This window comes from Maylandia zebra, linkage group LG3 (assembly GCF_041146795.1).
Source record: "Maylandia zebra isolate NMK-2024a linkage group LG3, Mzebra_GT3a, whole genome shotgun sequence".
Taxonomy (NCBI): domain Eukaryota; kingdom Metazoa; phylum Chordata; class Actinopteri; order Cichliformes; family Cichlidae; genus Maylandia; species Maylandia zebra.
The window spans coordinates 61,444,739-61,466,957 of NC_135169.1; the positions used below are offsets into that span (position 1 = coordinate 61,444,739).

Genomic DNA, 22,219 nt, shown 5'->3' on the forward strand with positions numbered 1-22,219 from the left:
ATGCAACAATTTTGTTGAACACTAATTATTTAACTCTGTTTAACAACCCCAGAGATAAATATCAAATTTCAGTTTTAGGTAGACAGATGTTTCCAGGTAATACAAAATACTTCTTAGAAGCTTTTAATGATGCCACATCCACCCCATACGGGTATCTTCTAATCGATTATAAATCTAAGACGCCTGAGTATTTAAGACTCAGAACCAATTTGTTGTCGGATCGTCAAGTTGTTTATATCCCCAAAAAACGGCTAAAGCGGTAAAAAGGATGTCGTATTCACGGATGCAGAGAAACATTGCACTGTTGGAGTTGTTGTATAAATCCCCACCCAGCGTACGGAGGAATATTATTTGTAATGCAAGCATGGATTTTATTAATGCTCTGTGTGAGATATCGCTCAATGTTTTGAAAGGTGTTATCCTGCTGACTGATCAACAGTACAGACAGCTAAAAAAGAAAAAAAGTAATCAGGCTGGTTGCAGACAAAAAGGTCAAAATGTTGAAAAAGAGAAGATCCATCAACCAATCTGGAGGATTTTTGCTACCATTATTAGGGGCTGCCATACCCTTCATCACCAGTCTTATAGCAAATAGGTGAAAATGGAGCACACACAGAAAATGTTTTTGGTCCCGCAGCATCAGTTGGACATGTTAAACCATCAGCAGCAACAACATACAGGCTCCGTCAGACATGTAGAGCAAAACGAGCGAGACAAAGCTATGGTTGAAGTGCTGCAGCTGCAGATTTGGATGTGTATGAGAGGCTAAAAAGTATTCTGCCATTCTTCAGAGATACCGTTCACTTGTGAAACAAGGCATGAGTGAAAAAAATGTGCTAACACTATCTTTGCCTTCTGAAACCAGTCAGGATGCATCTGACCGCCAAAGCAATGTTGGTGGCGACAGACAAAAAGACATGTTTGGGATGAGATTTTGTCCTATATGGCAAAAAGGAGCAGAAAGAATGCAGAGCTTATTTTAACAGCGCTCACTCGTGCGTCGGGAGTTTCTTGGAATGATAGGGGTGAGATTATTATTGACAACCAGAGAATCAGAGGTTCGCATCTCTATGATTTGATCCAAAGTGCAACAGCAACACGTAGAGCAACAGATGTTTCATGGCCTGCAGGGTGGTCGACATTTCTAAAAACACTCGCCCGCTTAAATGTTCCTCTGTCTGCTTTTCCTAATGCTGAGGTGAGGAGGACTATTAGCCAATATAAAGGCGACACTGGCGACCCGAGTGTTGAAACACATGGTTTGCACAAGAAGCGGTCACTGAGCGATCAAAGCTTATTTACCACACATAAAAAATCAAGGCAGAGTAGAAGCGGGTGGATCGATTTTTAATGAATTTTAAAATTATGTTTGTTTTTCTTATTCTTGAAAAAAAGATCATTTAGCCTCGCATTTGTTTCCCTTTTTATAAACTACTACTTATGTGTTTTTTCTTATTTATGTCTATATTGTTTTGTTAAACAGATGACAGTTTTACCCTTTTTACTACTTTTTGAACTCTATGCTGATGTTTAAAGATTTTATTATTACTAAATAATGTTTTTAACAATTAGGTGAAAATAAATACCAGATGAAACGATATTCTCTTCTGTTATCTTTTATTATTTGTTACTTGAATCAGTATCCGCACTGCACACAATCAAAGTTATTTTCAAAACATGCAGAAACAGGTCTTATTTTGTTAACAAAATGACAAACCATTGCATCGTTACAAACAAGGTTATCACTGTACATATTAATTAGTCTTGAATAAGACGCTCCTTTTTGGACATGATATAGAAAAAACACACATTGTTGTCCGCAGGTTACCGAAAAGTCCTTCTGAACCTGTCTCCCAGAATACAATATCCGAGCGGTGTTTTTTAAAAGAAAAAGTTTTATCTCGGGTGAAAACGTATCAGGTGAGTTACCGAAGCTGTCAAAAAAGTGCCCTTGCTTGTCTTTGTGATATAGAACGCCAACCAGTGCTTCCCAGGTAAGTCTGATGGATCTGTATTCACAGTGCCCATGCATGGATATCTGATGGGCTTTGTTGGCAGCTGGTCACATGCTAAGACGCCTAGAAGATGAGCCCTGTTACTAATCCTTTTAACAATGCTGGTTAGTTCTATTGTATTCATTTTGAATGTTTAGTAGTCGTCCAGCAGCACTTGTCTCATATTAGATATTTGGATGACTGAATCAAATACAGAGTAACACACCAGGTTCATTGTTCGGGGTAGCGGATTTCTGAAACGGGTTTCCAGCCTCACATTCCCTGTTTGAACTAACGATACATTCCCTGAATGTCCTTCATCAGCTTCCAGATTGAAACAGAATAATGTGTAGCCAAAGTCCTCACGTGTTATGGCCAATGGTCTATCCTATAAACGTCTTCCAGTGGTTTGTATCAGCTGATAAAATTCTCTGGTGTAGTGTTTTCTCTGAAAATTTGGCTGGAATTGTTTGGCCGGATACGACTGTCCATCAGCATATAAACACATGAATTCTATATCACAGTTTTAAAATTAAATGGATTACGTGTAAAAGAACCAGGATAAGCTTCGTTATCCACGAAGGCGATGATGACAAACTTAGGCAACCTGCCCATAAATAAATTAGTTGATATTCTTGCCCCAGCAGGTGTGGAGAAGGTCTTTAAAGAAACTCTGTCTACAGCATATTTTGCATTTGCATGATGCAGCGCCTTGCCGTGTGCCAGCCTGACACTTGGTGAGACACTGATTCTTTTCACAAATAAGCTGGCAGAGACGATTTTAACTTGATACACGGTGTTAGCTCCAGTCATGAGAGCAAATTCGTCTTTAGAGCGCACAAATTTCAGCGACAGATCGATTCCATTAAGTAATCATTTTTCTTGAAAAACCAGGTCTGCGTGTGCTGGAGCAATCAATTCAACAATACTGCTATTCGCTGTATAAGTACCTCTGGTCACCAGACCCTGGCTCTCCCCTTCTATACATGTATCATTCATGTGTGAGGCTGTGTCTGTACAGAATAAAGCGCTGCTGAACTGTGTGTCTAAAGTCTCCTTATTATAATTGATAAGACATTCTATTATGCCTCTGTATGGATACGTGTTGGATGATTGGCTGATCAAGCGATCCCCCAAATTTACATCTACCTGACTAAATAAGGTGCAACCTGGATAATTAACAAGTCCCACGTTTGCATCCCTGCCTAAGTTTGTGCCGTCAGCATCTGTGATTCTTACTCGTGTGTAGATATAGGAATCGTTTAGATCCAGGTAATCCTCTCCGGACGATGAGATTTAAACTCGATTGGACCTCCGTCTGTGATTGCAGAAACTGGCGGAATTTCAATAAAGGTCGTTTTCTCTATGGACGTTTGTGTGTATGGGACAGTAAAAAGATCGAGTTCTGTTTTTAGACATTCTCTGATTGGTTGTGTAACAGAGCCATTTAGAAGATGTCACATGCTGTAGTTTTTGAACGACTGGTTCTGGGTCTTTTCACTCCGCGTGGTTGTCTCCGTTTGGTGGCTTTCCTGGCAGGTTTTGTCATTTTACGCTTTTTAGGCGGCGGCGTATCACGCATGCGAGCAGTGGGAGGGGTCTTAGAAGGTTTGGGTGTATACACATACAAGCCGTTGCCATCCTGCTCAGTAGATGTTGGCTTGGTTATGTTGGATATCACATCAGACACTATGCCTGATGCTGCTGTTTTTAGGTGGGGTTTGACTATGCTGACTCCTTTTTTAAACAACGGTACAGCAATTCTAAACAGGCTGCTGAACAAACCTCCCAGACCTGCGCCACATTGCGTGCTGGTCCCAATATAACCATTCAATTCGCCACCAGCCTGATTTAAATAACATCTTACATATTTTGCTTCATCTGTGTTGTAGACAGACATCCTTATTTTTTAAAAATGGTGTCTTATGGGTCGGAAGTGGAGCTTGACAAACACCTTCCCGTATAAAAAGGGTATGTGTTGATTTTGGTCGTCTTTCAAATCAATTTCTATGTCATCGATTAAGGATTTCGAGACCGGTGTGTAGTGTGGGCTGTCAAATTGAAGAATGGCTACCCGACGGTCATCGTCTGTTATATTTATTGCTCTTAATAGCCGTGCATGGGCGTCACCCACAAGCTGGTAATCAGCGATATCTGCATAAATAAAAATGTTCTATTTTCCTCCGTATACGTCTGCAGGATGTGGTGCGTATGTGTTTTTATAATGAAGTACAAACGGGTCTTCTGATTTGAATCCTAAGATTCCTGCCAGTCTCCCTCTAAATGTGAGAACTGTGCCCCTAGGGCCCATAACACTAACATAGTTACTAAATTCACTGTATTGTGTTTTAATGTCGGTGTTATGTTTTAATGTTTTATTATCTGCGCCACAGATGCATAATGCCCCACAGACAGCTCAATCACGGTTATGGACAATGCTCCATCTTTGACTGGATCATAAATTTCCACTCGCGAATCTGATTGTGGAAAAGACAACCATAGTCTTGGGTATTGAAATTCTATAACACCAACCTCATACGGTTCATTTAAAACAATAGGTTTTGCTCGCTTTGTTCTAAAATTAGATTTCTTATTGCCTGGATAAACATGTGCTGAAGCATTCGAGAAGAGGCTCACATAAAAGCCTGCGTTGTTGTTGTTCGTTTTATCCATTCCTTCCTTCCTTTATGTCAGGGTTCCTGGGTCGTTGACCCAGTGATTTCAGTTTGTTCATGTTCAGTTTGGTTCGCCACATTAATGTTCTCACTTCCTGTTTTTTCCCGTGTCAGCTTGTCTCCCGTGTGATTAGTCAGATTATGTTCAGCCCTGTACTCACCTGTTTCCAATCATTGTCATCAGTCAACCTGTGTATTTAAGTTCCTCGGTTTCACCAGTTCTCTGTCGTGTCATTGATGTTAATGATGTATGTCTGATGTCATCTGTATGTCCAGTCAGTCAGTCAGTCAGTCAGTCCTTAGTTCATTCATTCAGTCAGCCAGCCATTTCCTCCCTCTGTACTGTTTGCTCACTCCTTCGGCAATAAACATCCACCTTCACCTACCTGCCCGTGAGTCCAGCGTTTGGGTCCTCCTTCTCTCATCCACGACACTACCCTTGACAGAATGACACGACCCCGCGTTGTGGACCCAGCGGACCCTGAACTTTTCGAGCGGCAGGAGGCAGCGCTCCTTCGCTGGACGGAGGGGCTTCGGGGAAAACAGCGGCTCTTCGCGGAGAGAGAGCACGTCTTCGAGGGGACTCGCCTGGCTCTGGGCGGGCCTCGGAGACGCCACGTTCCCCCACCTGCTGCCTCAGCTGCACCGGAGCATTCGCCGCGGAGAGTGGGCGTCACAGCCCAAGCTTCGGCCGCTCGCTCTCCCGCCGCTTCGCTCCTCGCTCGCCCGCCAGCCTTTTCACTCTCCAGCCTTTCCGCCTCGCCACGGCACAGCGGCTACACCTCCCATCTCGGCTCAGCGGAGGCTACCGCGCCAGCGGCTCAGCCGTTTACCCGGCCCGCTTCCTCTTCCCGGGGAAAGCGGCGCACACGCCGCCATAAAACGGACTCTGTTCAGCAACTCCCGGTGGTGAGTTCCAGTGACTGTTTTCCACACCCCTCATCTGATTATCCACTTAAAACACACAACAGACTCTTTTCTGATTCATGGGGAGTTTCCCTCCTTGAGGATGATGTGGACTGGGAAGATTTTTTCTGCTCTGGCTCCCCAAAGACTGTTCAGTCAAAAACTGTAAATAGTGGTGGCAGAAAGACCAGAATACAACCCGATAGACCTGTCAGTGTCACTCACCCAGTCGTTATTTCCACTCCTATCAGTCAACCTACACCCACTCCAGTGCCAGCTCCCAGGAGGAGGGCAGCTGCGACCCAGTCTACCTCCACACCCGCTCCTGTTTCTCGGGTGGGGGTGACTGGTGTCCAGCCACCTTCTGTGCCTGTCCCAGCGCCCAGGCTGAGGGCAGCCAGAACCCAGCCTGACCTCCCTGGAGGCTTGGAAGAGCTAACCGGTCCACCTACTACTTCACCCTTTCATCCACCTCCTGATCCAGCTTTTCACGCCCTCGCAGTATCACTGGTTAGACTAGCTGAACTGTCCCCTGCCCAGGCACCAGCCTTACGAGCCCAAGCCGTAATTTTATCTCCGTCACTAGCTCACTCTTTAGCTCAGCCATTAGCCTCACCGGCCTCTGTTTATCCGTCAGTCTCCTTAGTCCAATCAGTTCCCTCACCTGCTGTCCAGTCTCCTGCTGCCCTCCAGTCAGTTCAGCCACCTGTAGCTCAGTCTCCACCTGTCCTCCAGTCACCTGTAGCTCAGTCTCCACCTGTCCTCCAGTCACCTGTAGCCCAGTCTCCACCTGTCCTCCAGTCACCTGTAGTCCAGTCTCCACCTGTCCTCCACTCTTCTGTAGTCCAGTCTGCCGCCCAGTGCCCTGTAGTCCAGTCGCCTCCTGTTTCCCAGTCACCTGTCCACCATCCCGTCCAGTTCCCGGACCTGCAGCCACAGCACCCAGAGCCAGCTGTGAGCCTTCCTGCTCCTCAGCCAGGGGTTTCCGCACCCGCTGGCCCGGCCGCTCCTCAGCCAGGGGTTTCCGCACCCGCTGGCCCGGCCGCTCCTCAGCCAGGGGCCTCCGCGCCTACTGGCCCTGCCTGTCTCCGGCCAGAGGCCTCCGCGCCTGCATCGCCTGGTCAGGCCTCTGCCTCAGCTGCACCCACGCCCGGCCCGGCCTCTGCCTCAGAGCCGTCGTCCGCTGCAGCCTCAGAGCCGTCGTCCGCTGCAGCCTCAGAGCCGTCGTCCGCTGCAGCCTCAGAGCCGTCGTCCGCTGCAGCCTCAGAGCCTTCGTCCTCAGAGCCTTCAGCCTCAGAGCCTTCAGCCTCAGAGCCTTCAGCCTCAGAGCCTTCAGCCTCAGAGCCTTCAGCCTCGCCTGGGTCTGGAGCTAAACGGCCATTTTCTAGACCGCTGGCTAGGCCACTGGCCGGGCGCCATCGCCGTCGTGGGCGGCCCACAGACCCTCTTCGCCTGAGTGGCCGCCGTCGCCTTCCGCACGGCCGGCCCCCGGACCGCCTTTGCCTGAGTGGCCGCCGTCGCCTTCCGCACGGCCGGCCCCCAGACTGCCTTCGCCTGAGTGGCTGCCGTCGCCTTCCGCACGGCCGGCCCCCCGAACTGTGTCCACGTCGCCGCCGTTGCCTTCCACGCGGTCGGCCCCCGGACCAGTGCTGTCGCCGTTGCCGTCCGCACGGTCGGCCCCCTGAACTGTCTCGTCTCGGCCACGGGCCGCGTGGACACCCACCTGAACTGTCTCGTCTCGGCCACGGGCCACGGGGGCGCCCTCCTGAACTGTCTTGGTGTGGACTCCGTCCCTCCGTCCTGGGCCCCCTCCGCCCGCCCTGTTCTGGTTTTTTTTCTTTCTCTTTTGGCCGTCGGGTGCCGGCCTTTGAAGGGGGGGGGGGTACTGTCAGGGTTCCTGGGTCGTTGACCCAGTGATTTCAGTTTGTTCATGTTCGGTTTGGTTCGCCACATTAATGTTCTCACTTCCTGTTTTTTCCCGTGTCAGCTTGTCTCCCGTGTCATTAGTCAGATTATGTTCAGCCCTGTACTCACCTGTTTCCAATCATTGTCATCAGTCAACCTGTGTATTTAAGTTCCTCGGTTTCACCAGTTCTCTGTCGTGTCATTGATGTTAATGATGTATGTCTGATGTCGTCTGTATGTCCAGTCAGTCAGTCAGTCCTTAGTTCATTCATTCAGTCAGCCAGCCATTTCCTCCCTCTGTACTGTTTGCTCACTCCTTCGGCAATAAACATCCACCTTCACCTACCTGCCCGTGAGTCCAGCGTTTGGGTCCTCCTTCTCTCATCAACGACCCTACCCTTGACACTTTATCAGTCTTTGTCTAGTGCAGAATGAAAGTATGCAGAGCTGCGGCGTCTCTGTTAATCACACTTCAACGATGTCTTTTTCAGGGATCCATGAATTCAAATGAGAAGGCCAACCGAACCATTTGACCAGCGCTAACTTTTTTCGGTCCTCTTTTTTTTCTGCCAAATATTTTCTCTATTTTAAACCTTTTGTTTTTGTCAATAGTCACCTGCTGTATCTCAGGTTCATAAAATACACCTTTCACCGCAGCTCCTGTGAGATCCTCTAGTTTGTATACGGGAGGGTCTCTTCCTAAACGCTCCTTTATGGTAAAGTACTCGTCTGTGTAGGTCTGATGGTAACCCTTTCAGAATATGCCTCGTAGTTTAGATATTCTCTCTGTATCGCCCACATTAAATTTAAAAGTCAACGGTTTTTGGGGTTTCATTTTGTACAGGGTGTTAAAGACTGCTTTCTCATTATCTTTACATACCTCGGTGGGGGTCATTTTGATAGAGCTGTGATAAGACATGTTATAGGACTGTACAAGATCTTGGATCACATTAACATATCTTGGCGAGTTAACTGATGTTAAGTATTTCCACATTTTCCCCTTTAAGGTGCGGTTAAAACGCTCTACCACACATGATTTCATTTCACTAAAGGTTGAAAAATGTGTGATGTTATGCTGCTCCGTTAGTTTTTTAAAATGTTTATTATAAAATTCCTTCCCTAAATCTGTTTGGAGTTTTTCAGGCACACGGCCCTCTCTCAGAATATCACCAAAAGCCTCAGCAACAGCCTGTCCTGTCTTGGTTTCAAGGCACCTAACCCATGCATACTTAGAAAACACATCTATGCATGTCAATAAGTACCTAACATTATCATTATCCGCAGAATATTCACGCATGTCAACCAAACCAGCTTGAAACTGTTTGTCAGTCCCATCCATCCATCCATCCATCCATCCATCTTCATCCGCTTTATCCGAGGCCGGGTCGCGAAGAGGCTCTAAGAAAAGAGGCCCAGACCTCCCTCTCCCCAGCCACCTCCTCCAGCTTATCCGGGGGAACACCAAGGCGTTCCCAGGCCACCCGAGAGATATAATCTCTCCAGCGTGTCCTGGGTCTGCCCCGGGGTCTCCTCCCGGTGGGACATGCCTGGAACATCCCACCCAGGAGGCGCCCTTGTCAGATGCCCGAACCACCTCAGCTGGCTCCTTTCGATGTGGAGCAGCAGCTGCTCTACTCTGAGCCCCTCCCGGATGGCCGAACTTCTCACCCTATCTCTAAGGGAGAGGCCAGCCACCCTTCGGAGGAAGCTCATTTCTGCCGCTTGTATCCGCGATCTCGTTCTTTCGGTCACTACCCACAGCTCCTGGCCATAGGTGAGGGTAGGGACGTAGATCGACCGGTAAATTGAGAGCTTCGCTTTTACACTCAGCTCCCTCTTCACCACGGCGGACCGGTGCAGCGTCAGCATTACTGCAGCTGCAGCCCCAATCCGTCTGTCGATCTCCGGCTCCCTTCTCCCTTCACTCGCGAACAAGACCCCGAGATAAAAATAAAAAAGTTTTCCATGCTAAAAGTTCTCCCTCTGAACCACTAGATGTCTCTGTTATCTAAATGAAGACGTGCAGCACAGCAACCACAGCAGCGCTCAGATCACACGTGTCCTGTTATTATGTATAAAAGCATGAAACAGGTGAGACAGGTGGGATCAATATTAATGTTGTGGAAATATATGAAAAAGCAACAGAAGAGTGAAAACATTTCGTGTTTCTAGAAAGAAGTGACAAACTGCAACTCTACAGTACATCTACAGTATATATCAAATATATTCTGTATTCAAATCTATTGAGTGATGTTTGAAAGTCTTTCCAGGTGAGTTTGATCCAGGAGGGTCTGAAGCCAGAGTCAGACAGAGACTGTGCAGAGACTGTAGAAGGACAGAGCAGCAGCAGAGCAGTCCAGATACACTGATGATCCTCTGTCAGATCCAGAGGGACACACAGGGATGATGCTGGACTCTACATTGTGTCTGACAGTGGAGCTGTTCTCAGAGCAGTTCACTCTGCAGCACTGACAGTCATCTGCACTTCTTCTCATTCCTCTGTCAGTCACTGCTGGATGAAGCTCTCCTCTCCACCTCCCAGTAACATGGCCCAGTAAGAGCGTCTCTACACACAAGCTGCTGCTGCTTCAACCTCTCTGGATCATCAGGACACAGCTCCTCCTCTCTCAGCACACACACCGTCCTGTTTACCATCATCAGCTCCACCTGCAGAGAGAAGAAGGAAGAGCAGAGGAGATAAACGAGTGTTTCCAGAGACTCTTCATCAGCTGTCAGTCAGTGATGCAGCACATCCAGTATAAAGAGCAGCAGGGACTTCAGTGCTGGGACTGTACTAGGACTCATTGTTGCTTCACTTTTTCTAATCTTTGGATTTTTATTGAAGTTGATGAAGATGTTTTTCCCTCCTAGTTTGAGTTTGGACTTTCATTCATTAGAAGAACCTTGGTGTGTCCACTCTGAGCTCTGTAGGAACCCCAACAACAAGCCCAACAACCCAGATGGACGGTTCCAGCTGTTAACTGGAGGAATTCCATCCAAACATCTGCTCTCACTAAATTCTTCCTCACCTACAGACTGTGTTCTTCACTGCTTTAAACTTGGAAATGAATGCAGTCATTGGTCTGCGTGCTGCTTTGTTCAGAGAGCTGATTGGCTGTTGACAGCGTTTGATCAGAGCGTGTCAGCTGTTACTATGGTGACCATAAAGGTCAGAAACAGGAAGTGTTTGTGTCCAATCCTGAAGCCTGTCACCATTCTCCTCTCACAGCTTCACTGAGAAGCTGCAGCTTTACAGGAAACACTGGATCTTTGTTTCATACTGACTGTGTTTAGTACAATACTGCTGACAGCACCACCCACTCACTCCATCACTCTACTGACCACAAAGACTCCAGTCTGTAGTCTGGACTCTGCTGAAGATCATACAGCTGCTTCACATCTGGATCCTTCAGGTTGTTTCCTGACAGGACCAGCTCTCTCAGAAGGGAGGGGTTGGACTTCAGTGCTGCTGCCAGATAATCACAGCTGATCTTTGACAAACCACACCACCTCAATCTGTATAAAGAATGAAAGATGTAAGTTTATTAGACAAAGTGTGAGCTTGAAATCATTCAGTGTTTCATCATCTGTTCAGAGCTGAAGAAGGTTCAGAATGTAGAAGTTTAGAAAATGGAAACTCCAAACAGCTGAAGCCAACAGGAAGCAGCTTCAAACAGGAAACTGTGCAGAGTTTCAGGCTATATGTCCTGATGCAGCCAGTTGGATTTTGGAGATTTGAATCTCTTTTCTGTGACTAAGTCCTTGAATAATTTCTTCCAGTTTGTCCAACAAGACAGACTAAGTGTTGGACATGTGTTGTGGCTCCATTAGGGGAGCTTCTAAATGTGATGTGATGGCCCCTCTGGGTCAGGTGTAAGCCATAGGTGTCAAACTCTGGCCAGCGGGACAAATTTTGGCCCGCAGCCTAATCACATTTGGCCCGCGAAGGCATAAAAAATAACTATAAAACAAGAAATGCAGAAAACAGGAGCTTTCTGGACAGGTGGGAGAATATGATGAAAATTTGATAAATGATAAAATTTAATTCAGAAGGCTGCAAATACATTTTTTATTCAAGAAATGAATTCCACTGATGTGTTATTTAATGTGTGTAATATTAAGTTATATATATATGATTATATAAGTTATATATATTGTTTAGTATTAAGCTTTGCTTGTTCCATATTCAGTTTATCAGCAAAACTTGTTTGAGTCCATGAGAAAAGATTCCTTATTATATTTGGAGGAAGATTTTTTTTCAATAAATATTAATGTTAGCCCGCGACTTTGATCCAGTTTTGAATTTTGGCCCACTGTGTATTTGAGTTTGACACCCCTGATGTAAGCTTTCAAATGCAGCTTTGATCTTCACAGTATGCTTCATGAAACTCATTCTAACCCTGAATGTCAGAGTGTTCCTCCTTCTCTTTCCCATCATTCATGCTTGCAGTGGAGGAGATTTGGATGTTGGACTGTGTTTTGGATGATGTGTGTATGTTTGTGTTGGACTGCTGTCTGTAAAGCAAACACACATTTTGCTTTGGATTTCAGTGTCAGACAGACTTTAAGGTGGAATGAAGAGTTGGAGAGTTTCACAGTGAATTATCCAGTGGAGGATTTTTCTTCTTCTTTGAAGGTTTGAAATGTGAACATTGTTCTGCTGCAGTCAATGGACTAAACCAGAGAAGAAGAAAACAGACTTTACCATGAAGATCCTCAGTGTGGATCAGTATAATATCAGCCTGATGTCTGCAGTTTAGTGTTAGCACAACTTTCACATCATATTCATCTCAGCACAACTGAAACATGCTGACTGACCTCAGGGTTTCAAGTCCACATCCTGGACTCTCCAGGAAACCACACAGATGCTTCACTCCTGAATCCTGCAGCTTGTTGTCATACAGGTCCAGCTGTCTCAGATGGGAGGGGTTGGACTTCAGCACTGTTGCCAGATAATCGCAGCTGATCTTTGACAAACCACAGCGCCCCAATCTGTATAAAGAATGAAAGATGTAAGTTTATTAGACAAAGTGTGAGCTCGAAATCATTCAGTGTTTCATCATCTGTTCAGAGCTGAAGAAGGTTCAGAATGTAGAAGTTTAGAAAATGGAAACTCCAAACAGCTGAAGCCAACAGGAAGCAGCTTCAAACAAACACAACAAGAGAAAAAACTCTGAATGTTTCACATTAAAGTCGTACATTTATCATAAAAACAGGACAAAGACGTGAAAAAGTCGTGTTTTTCCTTCCAGGAACCACAAGGCTTCACTTTTAAAGGTGAAGTGTGAAAGAAATGGACATATTTGAAGTCCAACACCTTTTTCCAGTCACATTATTAAAGCAGACAAACTACAAGCTCATTTTCATTCCAACAAGTCATCTTCTGACCTGGACTAACAACACTGGTCTCTATGTGCAGCTGGCTGTGAGACCAGTGCTCAGGGAGCGTCTACAAAGTGCAACACTGAAAGAACATCACACACTCATTTGCTTCCAGCACTTTCACACAAACATCTACTGTCATTATTGTCACCAAACTCTGTGGATCCTTTATTGCAAATTCAAATGGGATCAAATGTTCAGACAAAAGAGGGTTATGAGGAAATATGATGAAATGTTGTGTATTAGCAGCAAGTTATTGAATCATTTTCCTCAGAAACCAAACAAAATGATTGACAAACATGTTTTTACAAACTCAGTGTTGGACTTGGATCAGCAGGATAAGCTGATGTTTAAAGGCATTTGAGTCTCACTGTATGAGAGTCCAGTTATTACTCAATATTTATGGATGATGTTCTTTCAGTGTTGCACTTTGTAGACGCTCCCTGAGCCTCACAGCCAGCTGCACATGGACCAGCTGACATTACCCAGCATTAGAGGCGGCTGTAAAAAAATGGATTTTCCTATTTAAATGGTTTTAATTTGAATAAAGCGATGTTGATTCATTCAATCCTGAATCGATTTTTAATATAAATGTATTTTGCCAGAATCTCAGGTTAAAGCTCCCAAAAGTATTTCAACAACAAGCAAACAGATAAAACAGTAAATGAGAGCAGCTAAACACACAAAGATGGAAACACAGAGCGTGGATCGTTCACTCGACGGCACGTACACGGACACGCCGTCGGGGCTGAAAGTGGACAGCTCACAGATCCTGAAGCTGCAGGTTTCATCTGTCTCCAACCAAAACTGACTGAACCAGCAGCAGAAGAAGATCCAAACTACGCTTTACGTTTGATGAACATCATCATGAATTCTCTCTGACTTTGACGTTTACTTCCTGCACAGCTCTCTCTCTCTCAGTGTACTTCAAGAACAGTTTACCTTCAAAAATCTGTTTCCTGCATTATTCACTGCTTATTACGCACCAGTCTGCTGTTGTGTTCACTGCTGTCGGCCTCCGAAAACAAAGCCTCATTTCTGCTGTTCAAAACTGAAGAAATTTAAACCTTTTAAAATGATGACAGATTACAAACTCTCAGCTGTGTCTGTAATCAAACCTCTGTAACTTTGCTTCCCTTCAGCAGCATCAGCTCATGTTCACATGTTGATTCATGGTTTGCTTCAGTTTTTGATGGACTGCAGAATATTTTGAAGGTTATCTGCTATAAAAAGCCAGAACAGGAAAATCTGCTTCATGTGTTTCTGTTTGATCCTCAGTGACTTTGACACAAAGGCCTCTGCTGTGAGGATCACACCTCTGATCAAGTCTCACAGTGTCAGCTTTGTTTTTATACATATGGATATGTGCTGATAAATGATCAGAATTATAATATTTCCCACTGTCTGCTGTGTGCCGTGACCTTTGACCTGCTAAAGACAGTCAGCTGTGGATTATTCATTGTTGTGTCTGATACTTAGAACTGTGAGGAAGAACACTATACAGTTAATCAGGGTCCCCTCTCTCTGAATCAGGAAAGGTGGGCAGGCCGCATGTGGGCCGCGGGCCATACGTTGAGTCTCACTGTTTGAAATGTGAACATTGTTCTGCTGCAGTCAATGGACTAAACCAGAGAAGAAGAAAACAGACTTTACCATGAAGATCCTCAGTGTGGATGAGTATAATATCAGCCTGATGTCTGCAGTTTAGTGTCAGCACAACTTTCACATCATATTCATCTCAGCACAACTAAAACATGCTGACTGACCTCAGAGTTTCCAGTCCACATCCTGGACTCTCCAGAAAACCACACAGATGCTTCACTCCTGAATCCTGCAGGTAGTTGTTCCAGCTCAGGTCCAGCTTTCTCAGATGGGAGGGGTTGGACTTCAGAGCTGCTGCCAGATAATCACAGCTGATCTTTGACAAACCACAGTCCCTCAATCTGTATAAAGAATGAAAGATGTAAGTTTATTAGACAAAGTGTGAGCTTGAAATCATTCAGTGTTTCATCATCTGTTCAGAGCTGAAGAAGGTTCAGAATGTAGAAGTTTAGAAAATGGAAACTCCAAACAGCTGAAGCCAACAGGAAGCAGCTTCAAATAGGAAACTGTGCAGAGTTTCAGACTATATGTCCTGATGCAGCCAGTTGGATTTTGGAGATTTGAATCTCTGTTCTGTGACTAAGTCCTTGAATCATTTCTTCCAGTTGGTCCAACAAGACAGACTAAGTATTGGACATGTGTTGTGGCTCCATTAGGGGAGCTTCTAAATGTGATGTGATGGCCCCTCTGGGTCTGTCAGGTCACAGGACTGAAGAGAGCTCAAACTGGGCACACAGTTGTTCCAGTCTGGACCAAAGACTCTATACTGGGACTGAGGGACTGCTTTGACTGCACCCACTGGGACTTTTTAAAGGCTCATGTTCTCACTTAGATCATCGATTTCTACTTACATTTCTTTCTGGGAAAAATGGGGATTACTTTGGAAACAGGAAGTATTTTCCCCAATAAGCAGCCCTGGATTAGTAAATCACTCCAACATGTTCTCAGGCAGAAGAAGCTGTCTTGTTATGAGGGAGAGAAGAAAAAGATTGAGGCACTGTTCTGTCCTCACTAGATGTGGGCGTGATTTAGCTTATCCAGTTTGACAGACAGTGAACAGAATGAGAAGAAGAGAATGCTTTGAACTGAGATTCTTCTTTACTTCGATCTGCATCTCCAGTTTACAGGCCATGTTACTGAGGCTTCTTATACATGGTATCCTTTATCCATTTTCATTACTCTCCTTTCTCTTTTCTTTTTGTAAAACTAAATAAACACAAAACAGATAATTACCTTCTCATTCACTGAACATACATAATGTACTAATTGAAACTTAGTTTTCATGACAACCAGCAAAAAACATAAATCTTAAGGTTGCCTAAATTAAACATAAACATCACCTTCAGTTAACTAGCATTATTGATCATAGCAAGTTAGCAAACACATGCTAATATACAGTCGCTAGCACACAAGTAGCTTTACAAATGAGTAATGACCACACAGCTGAAATAGTAACTCAGTATATGCACATTACACATGCATCACAAATCAGATAGTTAAGGTTATAGTATGTAATGAAAACTTACAGGCATGCGTGGGCAAAAGTTTCACCTCCACTGAGCACTTGTAGCAAACTAGCTGGGCATAACAACTTCCCAAGTACCAACTGTGGCCACAAGAGGGTGCCAAATCATACAAACAAAAGCATATTCCCACATTAAAGTTATACCAACACACTCCCCGCCTGGTATAAAGTATTTTATACCACTCCGTCTTTTACTTTACTTTTTAGTTTCCTGTATACCTCAGTCTTTCTTTATAGTTTCCTTGGGGAACAGAAGGATGAGCTGAGAAACTGGACGTAGGTAAATCCGTGGAGCACCTTGTTTCACAACCCTAACCTCCACCTTTCTGATTTTATTATCTTGACTAGGAATGTTCTTAACAATGAGACCAATAGGCCATTCATTTCGCTTGGTTTGGTCATCCTTCAGTAAGACAATGTCTCCGATTTGCATGTCCCTTTTGTCATTGATCCACTTCTTTCTGGACTGCAGTGTTGTCAAATATTCTTGTCGCCATCGTTTCCAAAAGATGTCGGCTAGACATTGGACATGTCGCCACTGTTTCCTGTATAGGTCTTTCAAGTCAAACACCCCTTCGGGAGCAGACACAACGTTTGCTTTCTGAGTAAGAAGCATTGCTGGTGTCAAGACTGTCGGCGACTCTGGATCTGTACTCACCGGAACCAATGGCCGAGCATTCATAATTGCCATCACTTCTGCCATCAAGGTGACAAGGACTTCATGAGAAAGACGGGTAGGCCCAGACTGCAGCAGCATGGCATCTAAGATCCGACGAGCAACACCAATCATTCTTTCCCATGAGCCTCCCATATGGGATGAGTGTGGTGCATTAAAGGTCCATGAGCAGCCTTCATTACTAAGGTAATTTCGGACCTCTGAGTCATCTGTAAAGATCCTTAACTCTCTACAGGCACCGACGAAGTTGGTTCCACGGTCAGACCTGAGAACCTTGGAAGGTCCTCGTATGGCAAAAAACCTTCTTAAGGCGTTAATAAAGCTTGAGGTGGACATGGATTCAATCACCTCTATATGCACTGCTCGTGTTCCTAGGCACGTAAACAACACTGCCCATCGCTTGTTTTCTGCTGTGCCTCCTCTTGTTCGTCGTGACACTACACTCCATGGTCCAAAGACATCTAGACCAACTCTGGTGAACGGGGGTTCTATGCAAAGCCTATCCTCAGGCAAGTCAGACATCTTTTGCTCTTGAGGCTTTCCTCTGAGTTTGCGGCATATGACACATCCATAGATCAAGCTAGAAACCAGCTTTCTTACGCCAATTATCCACAAACCGGCTGAGCGAAGTGCCCCCTCAGTTAAGTGGCGACCTTGGTGGGCAACTTCCTGGTGATGATGTCTCACTAACAAAGTTGTCACATGGTGTCTCTTTGGGAGTATGACTGGGTGTTTTTCATCATATGGAAGGTCAGCTGAAGAGAGCCGTCCACCTACTCTAAGCACTCCATCCTGATCGATAAAGGGGTTCAACCTCCACAGAGGACTTGCTTCGGAAATTTGTTTCCCTCTCTCCAATTGTCTCACTTCTTCCGTGAATACAAACTGTTGAACACTCCAGATCACTCTAAATTTTGCCTGTGTTTGTGGATTTTGAGGGACTTGTTTTGAAAGCCTGGACCTGCATCTTGCCACGCTGATGAGCTTCGCCATTCCATTTATCAGAGTTTTCCATGAGGAGAACCGTTCAAATCTCTGTGGACTGAGAGGTCTATCAGTAGCCTTAGTTGTCAGGGTGCTGACTTCTGGGCGAATCTCTGCATCGTGCTGTGGTTCAACAAGGTCAAACTTACTTAATGTCACTGATGGGGATACCTGTTGTTGGGCCTGCTTTAGGAACTGAGGACCAATGAACCAGCTTGTTTTGTGCAGGAGACTTGCTGCAATCGGCCTTGTTGCGATGTCAGCTGGGTTGTTTTCTGTTGCAACATAATTCCACTGTGTGCATGTAGTGGACTTCCTAATTCTGGAGACTCTGTTGGACACATAGATGTAAAACCTTCGCGAAGCATTATAGATGTAGCCTAGCACAATCTTGCTGTCTGTGTAATACCTTACAGCATGCAGCTCAAGGTCCATCTCCTGACAAATGAGCTCTGCCACCTCTACAGCAAGAACTGCAGCACACAGCTCCAATCGGGGGATGGTATGTGCAGGCTTGGGTGCTAGCTTGGATTTACCCATGACAAACCCGATGAAGCACTGTCCTTGTTTATCAATAGCTCGTATGTAGGCAACTGCTGCAATAGCCATTGACGAGGCATCTGAGAAGACACAAAGCTCTTGGTGCTGCATGGAGGACAGAGAAGACGGAATATAAGGCCTGGGTATGTGCAGAAGCTCTACCTCTGACAGGGAGTCTTTCCATGCATTCCATTGTCTTTCTTTGGCAGGTGGAAGAGGATCATCCCATTCACATGGTTCTGTGGTAAGTTCTCTGATGAGGGCTTTGCCTTGGACAGTGATGGGAGCAATAAAACCTAACGGGTCATACAAGCTGTTGACTGTAGAGAGTATGCCTCGCTTAGTGAAGGGTCTTTCTTCCTTGGAAACTTGGAAGGTGAAAGAATCTGATTCAAGACTCCAGCTCAGTCCAAGGCTACGCTGAACAGGAAGAGGATCTGTCCCTAGGTCTAGGTTTTTCAGGTCCTTGGCCAGATCATCAGCTGGAAATGCATCCATTACCTTGCTACTGTTTGAGGCAATTTTGTGTAGCCGTAAATTGGACTCAGCTAACATCTTCTGTGTTCTTTGAAGAAGACTGATGGCTTCTGTTTCTGTAGGGAGTGAAGTCAGACCGTCGTCGACATAAAAGTTTCTGGTAACAAACTCCCTTGCATCTTTGCCGTGCTCTGCCTCGCCTGCTTGAGCTGCTTTTCTCAGCCCATAGATCGCCACAGCTGGTGAGGGGCTATTGCCAAACACATGCACTGTCATGCGGAACTCTGTCACATCTTTTGTGAGGTCATTTTCTCGGTACCAGAGAAAACGTAGGTAGTTCCGGTGATCTTCCCTTACAGTAAAGCAGTAGAACATCTGTTCCACATCCGCAGTTATTGCTATAAGCTCTTTTCGAAACCGCAGTAGCACTCCAACCAAAGTGTTGTTCAAGTCTGGACCACTTAAAAGGACATCATTCAATGACACCCCCTCGTGTTTGGCGCTCGAGTCAAAAACTACCCGTATTTGTCCAGGCTTTTGTGGATGGTATACTCCAAACAATGGAAGATACCAGCACTCTTCCTCAGGCTTCAAAGCAGGTGCTAACTCTGCTTGCTGACTGTCAAACATCTTCTGCATGAACTTAACAAAGTGATCTCTCATGTCTGCCTTCCTGTCGAGACTCCGCTTGAGAGTATGCAGTCGTTTGAGAGCTTGCTGGCAGTTGTTTGGCAGTCGCTGCCTATGTGTTACAAAGGGCAGAGGCGCGACCCAACTATTAGAGTTGTCTTGGTACATCTCACTTTGCATGATCTTGAGGAAACGTTCATCTTCCAGTGAAGGTCCGGGTCTCTCATCGTCTTCGCTCTTGATGAACACTGTATCACCGAGCTTGTCTGTTTTGACCCCGTGATAAGTATCCATGTGGCTTTGAGTAGTGCATCTCTGCTGGACTGTTAACAGCTTTTCCTTTGCATTCATACTGTTGAAGCACGGGCTGAGATATGATGGTCTCCCATTGAGCAGCACGTTAGTTTTATAGGTTCTCACAGCAGAGCTCGGCTTATGCGTGCGCCCCAAACAGACATCTCCTATGACTACCCAGCCAAGGTCGAGCCGTTGAGCAAATGGAGCATCTGCTGGTCCATTGTGTTGTTCTCTCACTTTATGCAAATTCAACACATCCCTTCCTAGGAGCAGAAGGATTTGTGCGTCTGAATTGATGGGAGGGATTTTGTGTGCAATGTCTTTCAAGTGAGGAAAATGTTGTGCAACTTCAGGAGAGGGTATCTCAGACCGGTCCTCTGGAATCATATCACATTCCAGCAATGGAGGTAGAGGTACCTTGGTGTTGCCATCAATCGACTCTATGATGAAGTGTTTGGCTCGCTTTCCACTCATTTCCATTATGCCTGAGCACGTCTTGAGTGTGTATGTCTCTGTGTTCCCGTCCACCTCGAAGATGTCAAAAAACATGGATCGTGCGAGAGAGCGATTGCTCTGATCATCTAAGACTGCATATAGTTTGATTGCTTTCTCTCTCTTGCCAGAAGGATAAACCAGAGCTAGACAGATTTTGGCACAAGACCTGGGGCTATGCCAATCTCCACAGACTTCAGTGCACATGGCTTTAGCTGAGGTTGACACTGGCATGGCTTGAGGCTCCCCGCCATGCTTTCCTGTCTCTAGTGGCAGTCTGAAGTCGTGAGGGGGTGGGCCTGGATGCAAAGCCGAGACGTGCTTGTCGCTTTCACATTCCTTACAAGTAATTTTGGCTGTGCAGTTCTTTGCTAGATGCTTGGTGGATCCACAACATCTGAAGCATATGTTCTTCTCCTTTAGGTAAGCTTTTCTTTCTTCAAGAGACTTACTACGAAAACTGCGACATTTCCTAAGAGGGTGTGGTTTCCTATGGAGAGGACACTGCTTGTCTGGGTCATCCCACTTATCCAATTCACTTACCCCCAGTTCACATGACACATCTGTCTTTCTTACTGATATCTGTGTTCTGTTGTACCTTATAGGTCGTTCAGCTTTCCCTACTCCTGTTGAGAGAAAAAAGAAGCTGGGATCATTCCTGATTCTCGCTTGTTCTCGTACAAACTGGGAAAAGACAGAGAAAGGTGGGAAGGCAACGTTGTGGTTTGTTTTGAACTTGGATGCACATGAAATCCACTTCTCTTGCAATGTGTGTGGTAGTTTCTCTACAATAGGATTGACACCACGTGCTGTGTCGAGGAAAGCGAGCCCAGGTGAGTGCCCTTCTGCTTTGGCGAGTTCCAGTTCAAGTAAGAGGTCACCAAGTTCCCTCAGCCTGCTGTTGTCTTTGGCAGATATTTTTGCAAAGTCTTCCATTTTCTTAAAGAGGGCATGTTCAATCACCTCTGGAGCTCCATATGACTCCTCCAAGTGCTGCCAAACCATTTCAAGGCTTGCAGCAACATTATAAATTTGCGCAGCGCTGACTCTCCTTGCTTGCTCAGACGACTGTGGTCCTAACCATTTTATAAGGAGGTCAAGTTCCTCTCTAGGTGACAAAGACAAGTCCTTGATTACATTTAAGAAGGAGGATTTCCATGTCCGGTAGTTTTGGGGTTCGTCGTCAAATTTCTGTATAGTAGTTGACACAAGCTCTCGTCTCATTAAATATTTTGCCACATCTGTTATAGCAGATGAGTTATTGTGGGTAGGTGGTATTGGCGTGAGTGGTTCAAACTGATGTGCTGGACTTGTGTATGTCCCATGATCGTGGTGATCGCTGGGTGGATGTTGCGGTCTAAGCTCCTGATGTGTGAGGTCCTCCTCTTTCCACAAAGGTGCTTTGGGTAGAGCCACAGATGAGCTTGGATATCCTTTTTTAAGGTATGGTGATGACTGTGTGTCATCTTCAGCAGGAGTATTTTCTTGAATATTTTGCACATATGACTGTCTGTCAATGTAATCTTGAACTCTTTGCTTACAGTCTGCAGGGATGATTGGGAGTTGCCCGCTTTTCTGGGAATTTTGTTCCTCCAGCTGAACCGCTGCCTCTAAGACCTGTGCTTCAGCTGATGCAGCAGCAGCCATTTTCTTCACCTGGAGAATATGCAGCTGTGCTTGGATTTGAGCTTGTTGTTTCATAGCTTCCGCTTCTTGTTCCGCATAAGCCAACTGCGCTTGTGCAGCCTCTGCTTTGGCACGTGCCCTGAGCGCTGCAACGCTTGCTGTTGACCTGTTGGAAAGTTTTGAGCTGGAACAGTATGATCTTGTCTCCAGAGATCCAAGTGTCTCTACCTGCTGGGCTTGGTTAGCTGATGGCTCAGACATTGTGAATACAGTAGCCGCCTTGAATGGTGAAATCTGCTGAATTGTAAGCCTTTTTACTGTTCTGTCCTCACTAGATGTGGGCGTGATTTAGCTTATCCAGTTTGACAGACAGTGAACAGAATGAGAAGAAGAGAATGCTTTGAACTGAGATTCTTCTTTACTTCGATCTGCATCTCCAGTTTACAGGCCATGTTACTGAGGCTTCTTATACATGGTATCCTTTATCCATTTTCATTACTCTCCTTTC

At 45.5% G+C, this 22,219-nt stretch overlaps 1 protein-coding gene across 1 annotated transcript in view; it reads right to left on the reverse strand.

Moving 5' to 3' along the window:
- Positions 1–22,219, reverse strand: part of LOC143416884 (uncharacterized) — a 463,686-nt gene that overhangs the window by 214,157 nt on the left and 227,310 nt on the right. Inside the window, exons 11-12 of the mRNA XM_076882531.1 lie at positions 14,629–14,805; positions 12,299–12,472 (exon numbers count right to left, since the gene is read on the reverse strand). Coding sequence (XP_076738646.1) covers positions 12,299–12,472; positions 14,629–14,805 — 351 coding nt within the window. The remainder of the gene's footprint in view (positions 1–12,298; positions 12,473–14,628; positions 14,806–22,219) is intronic.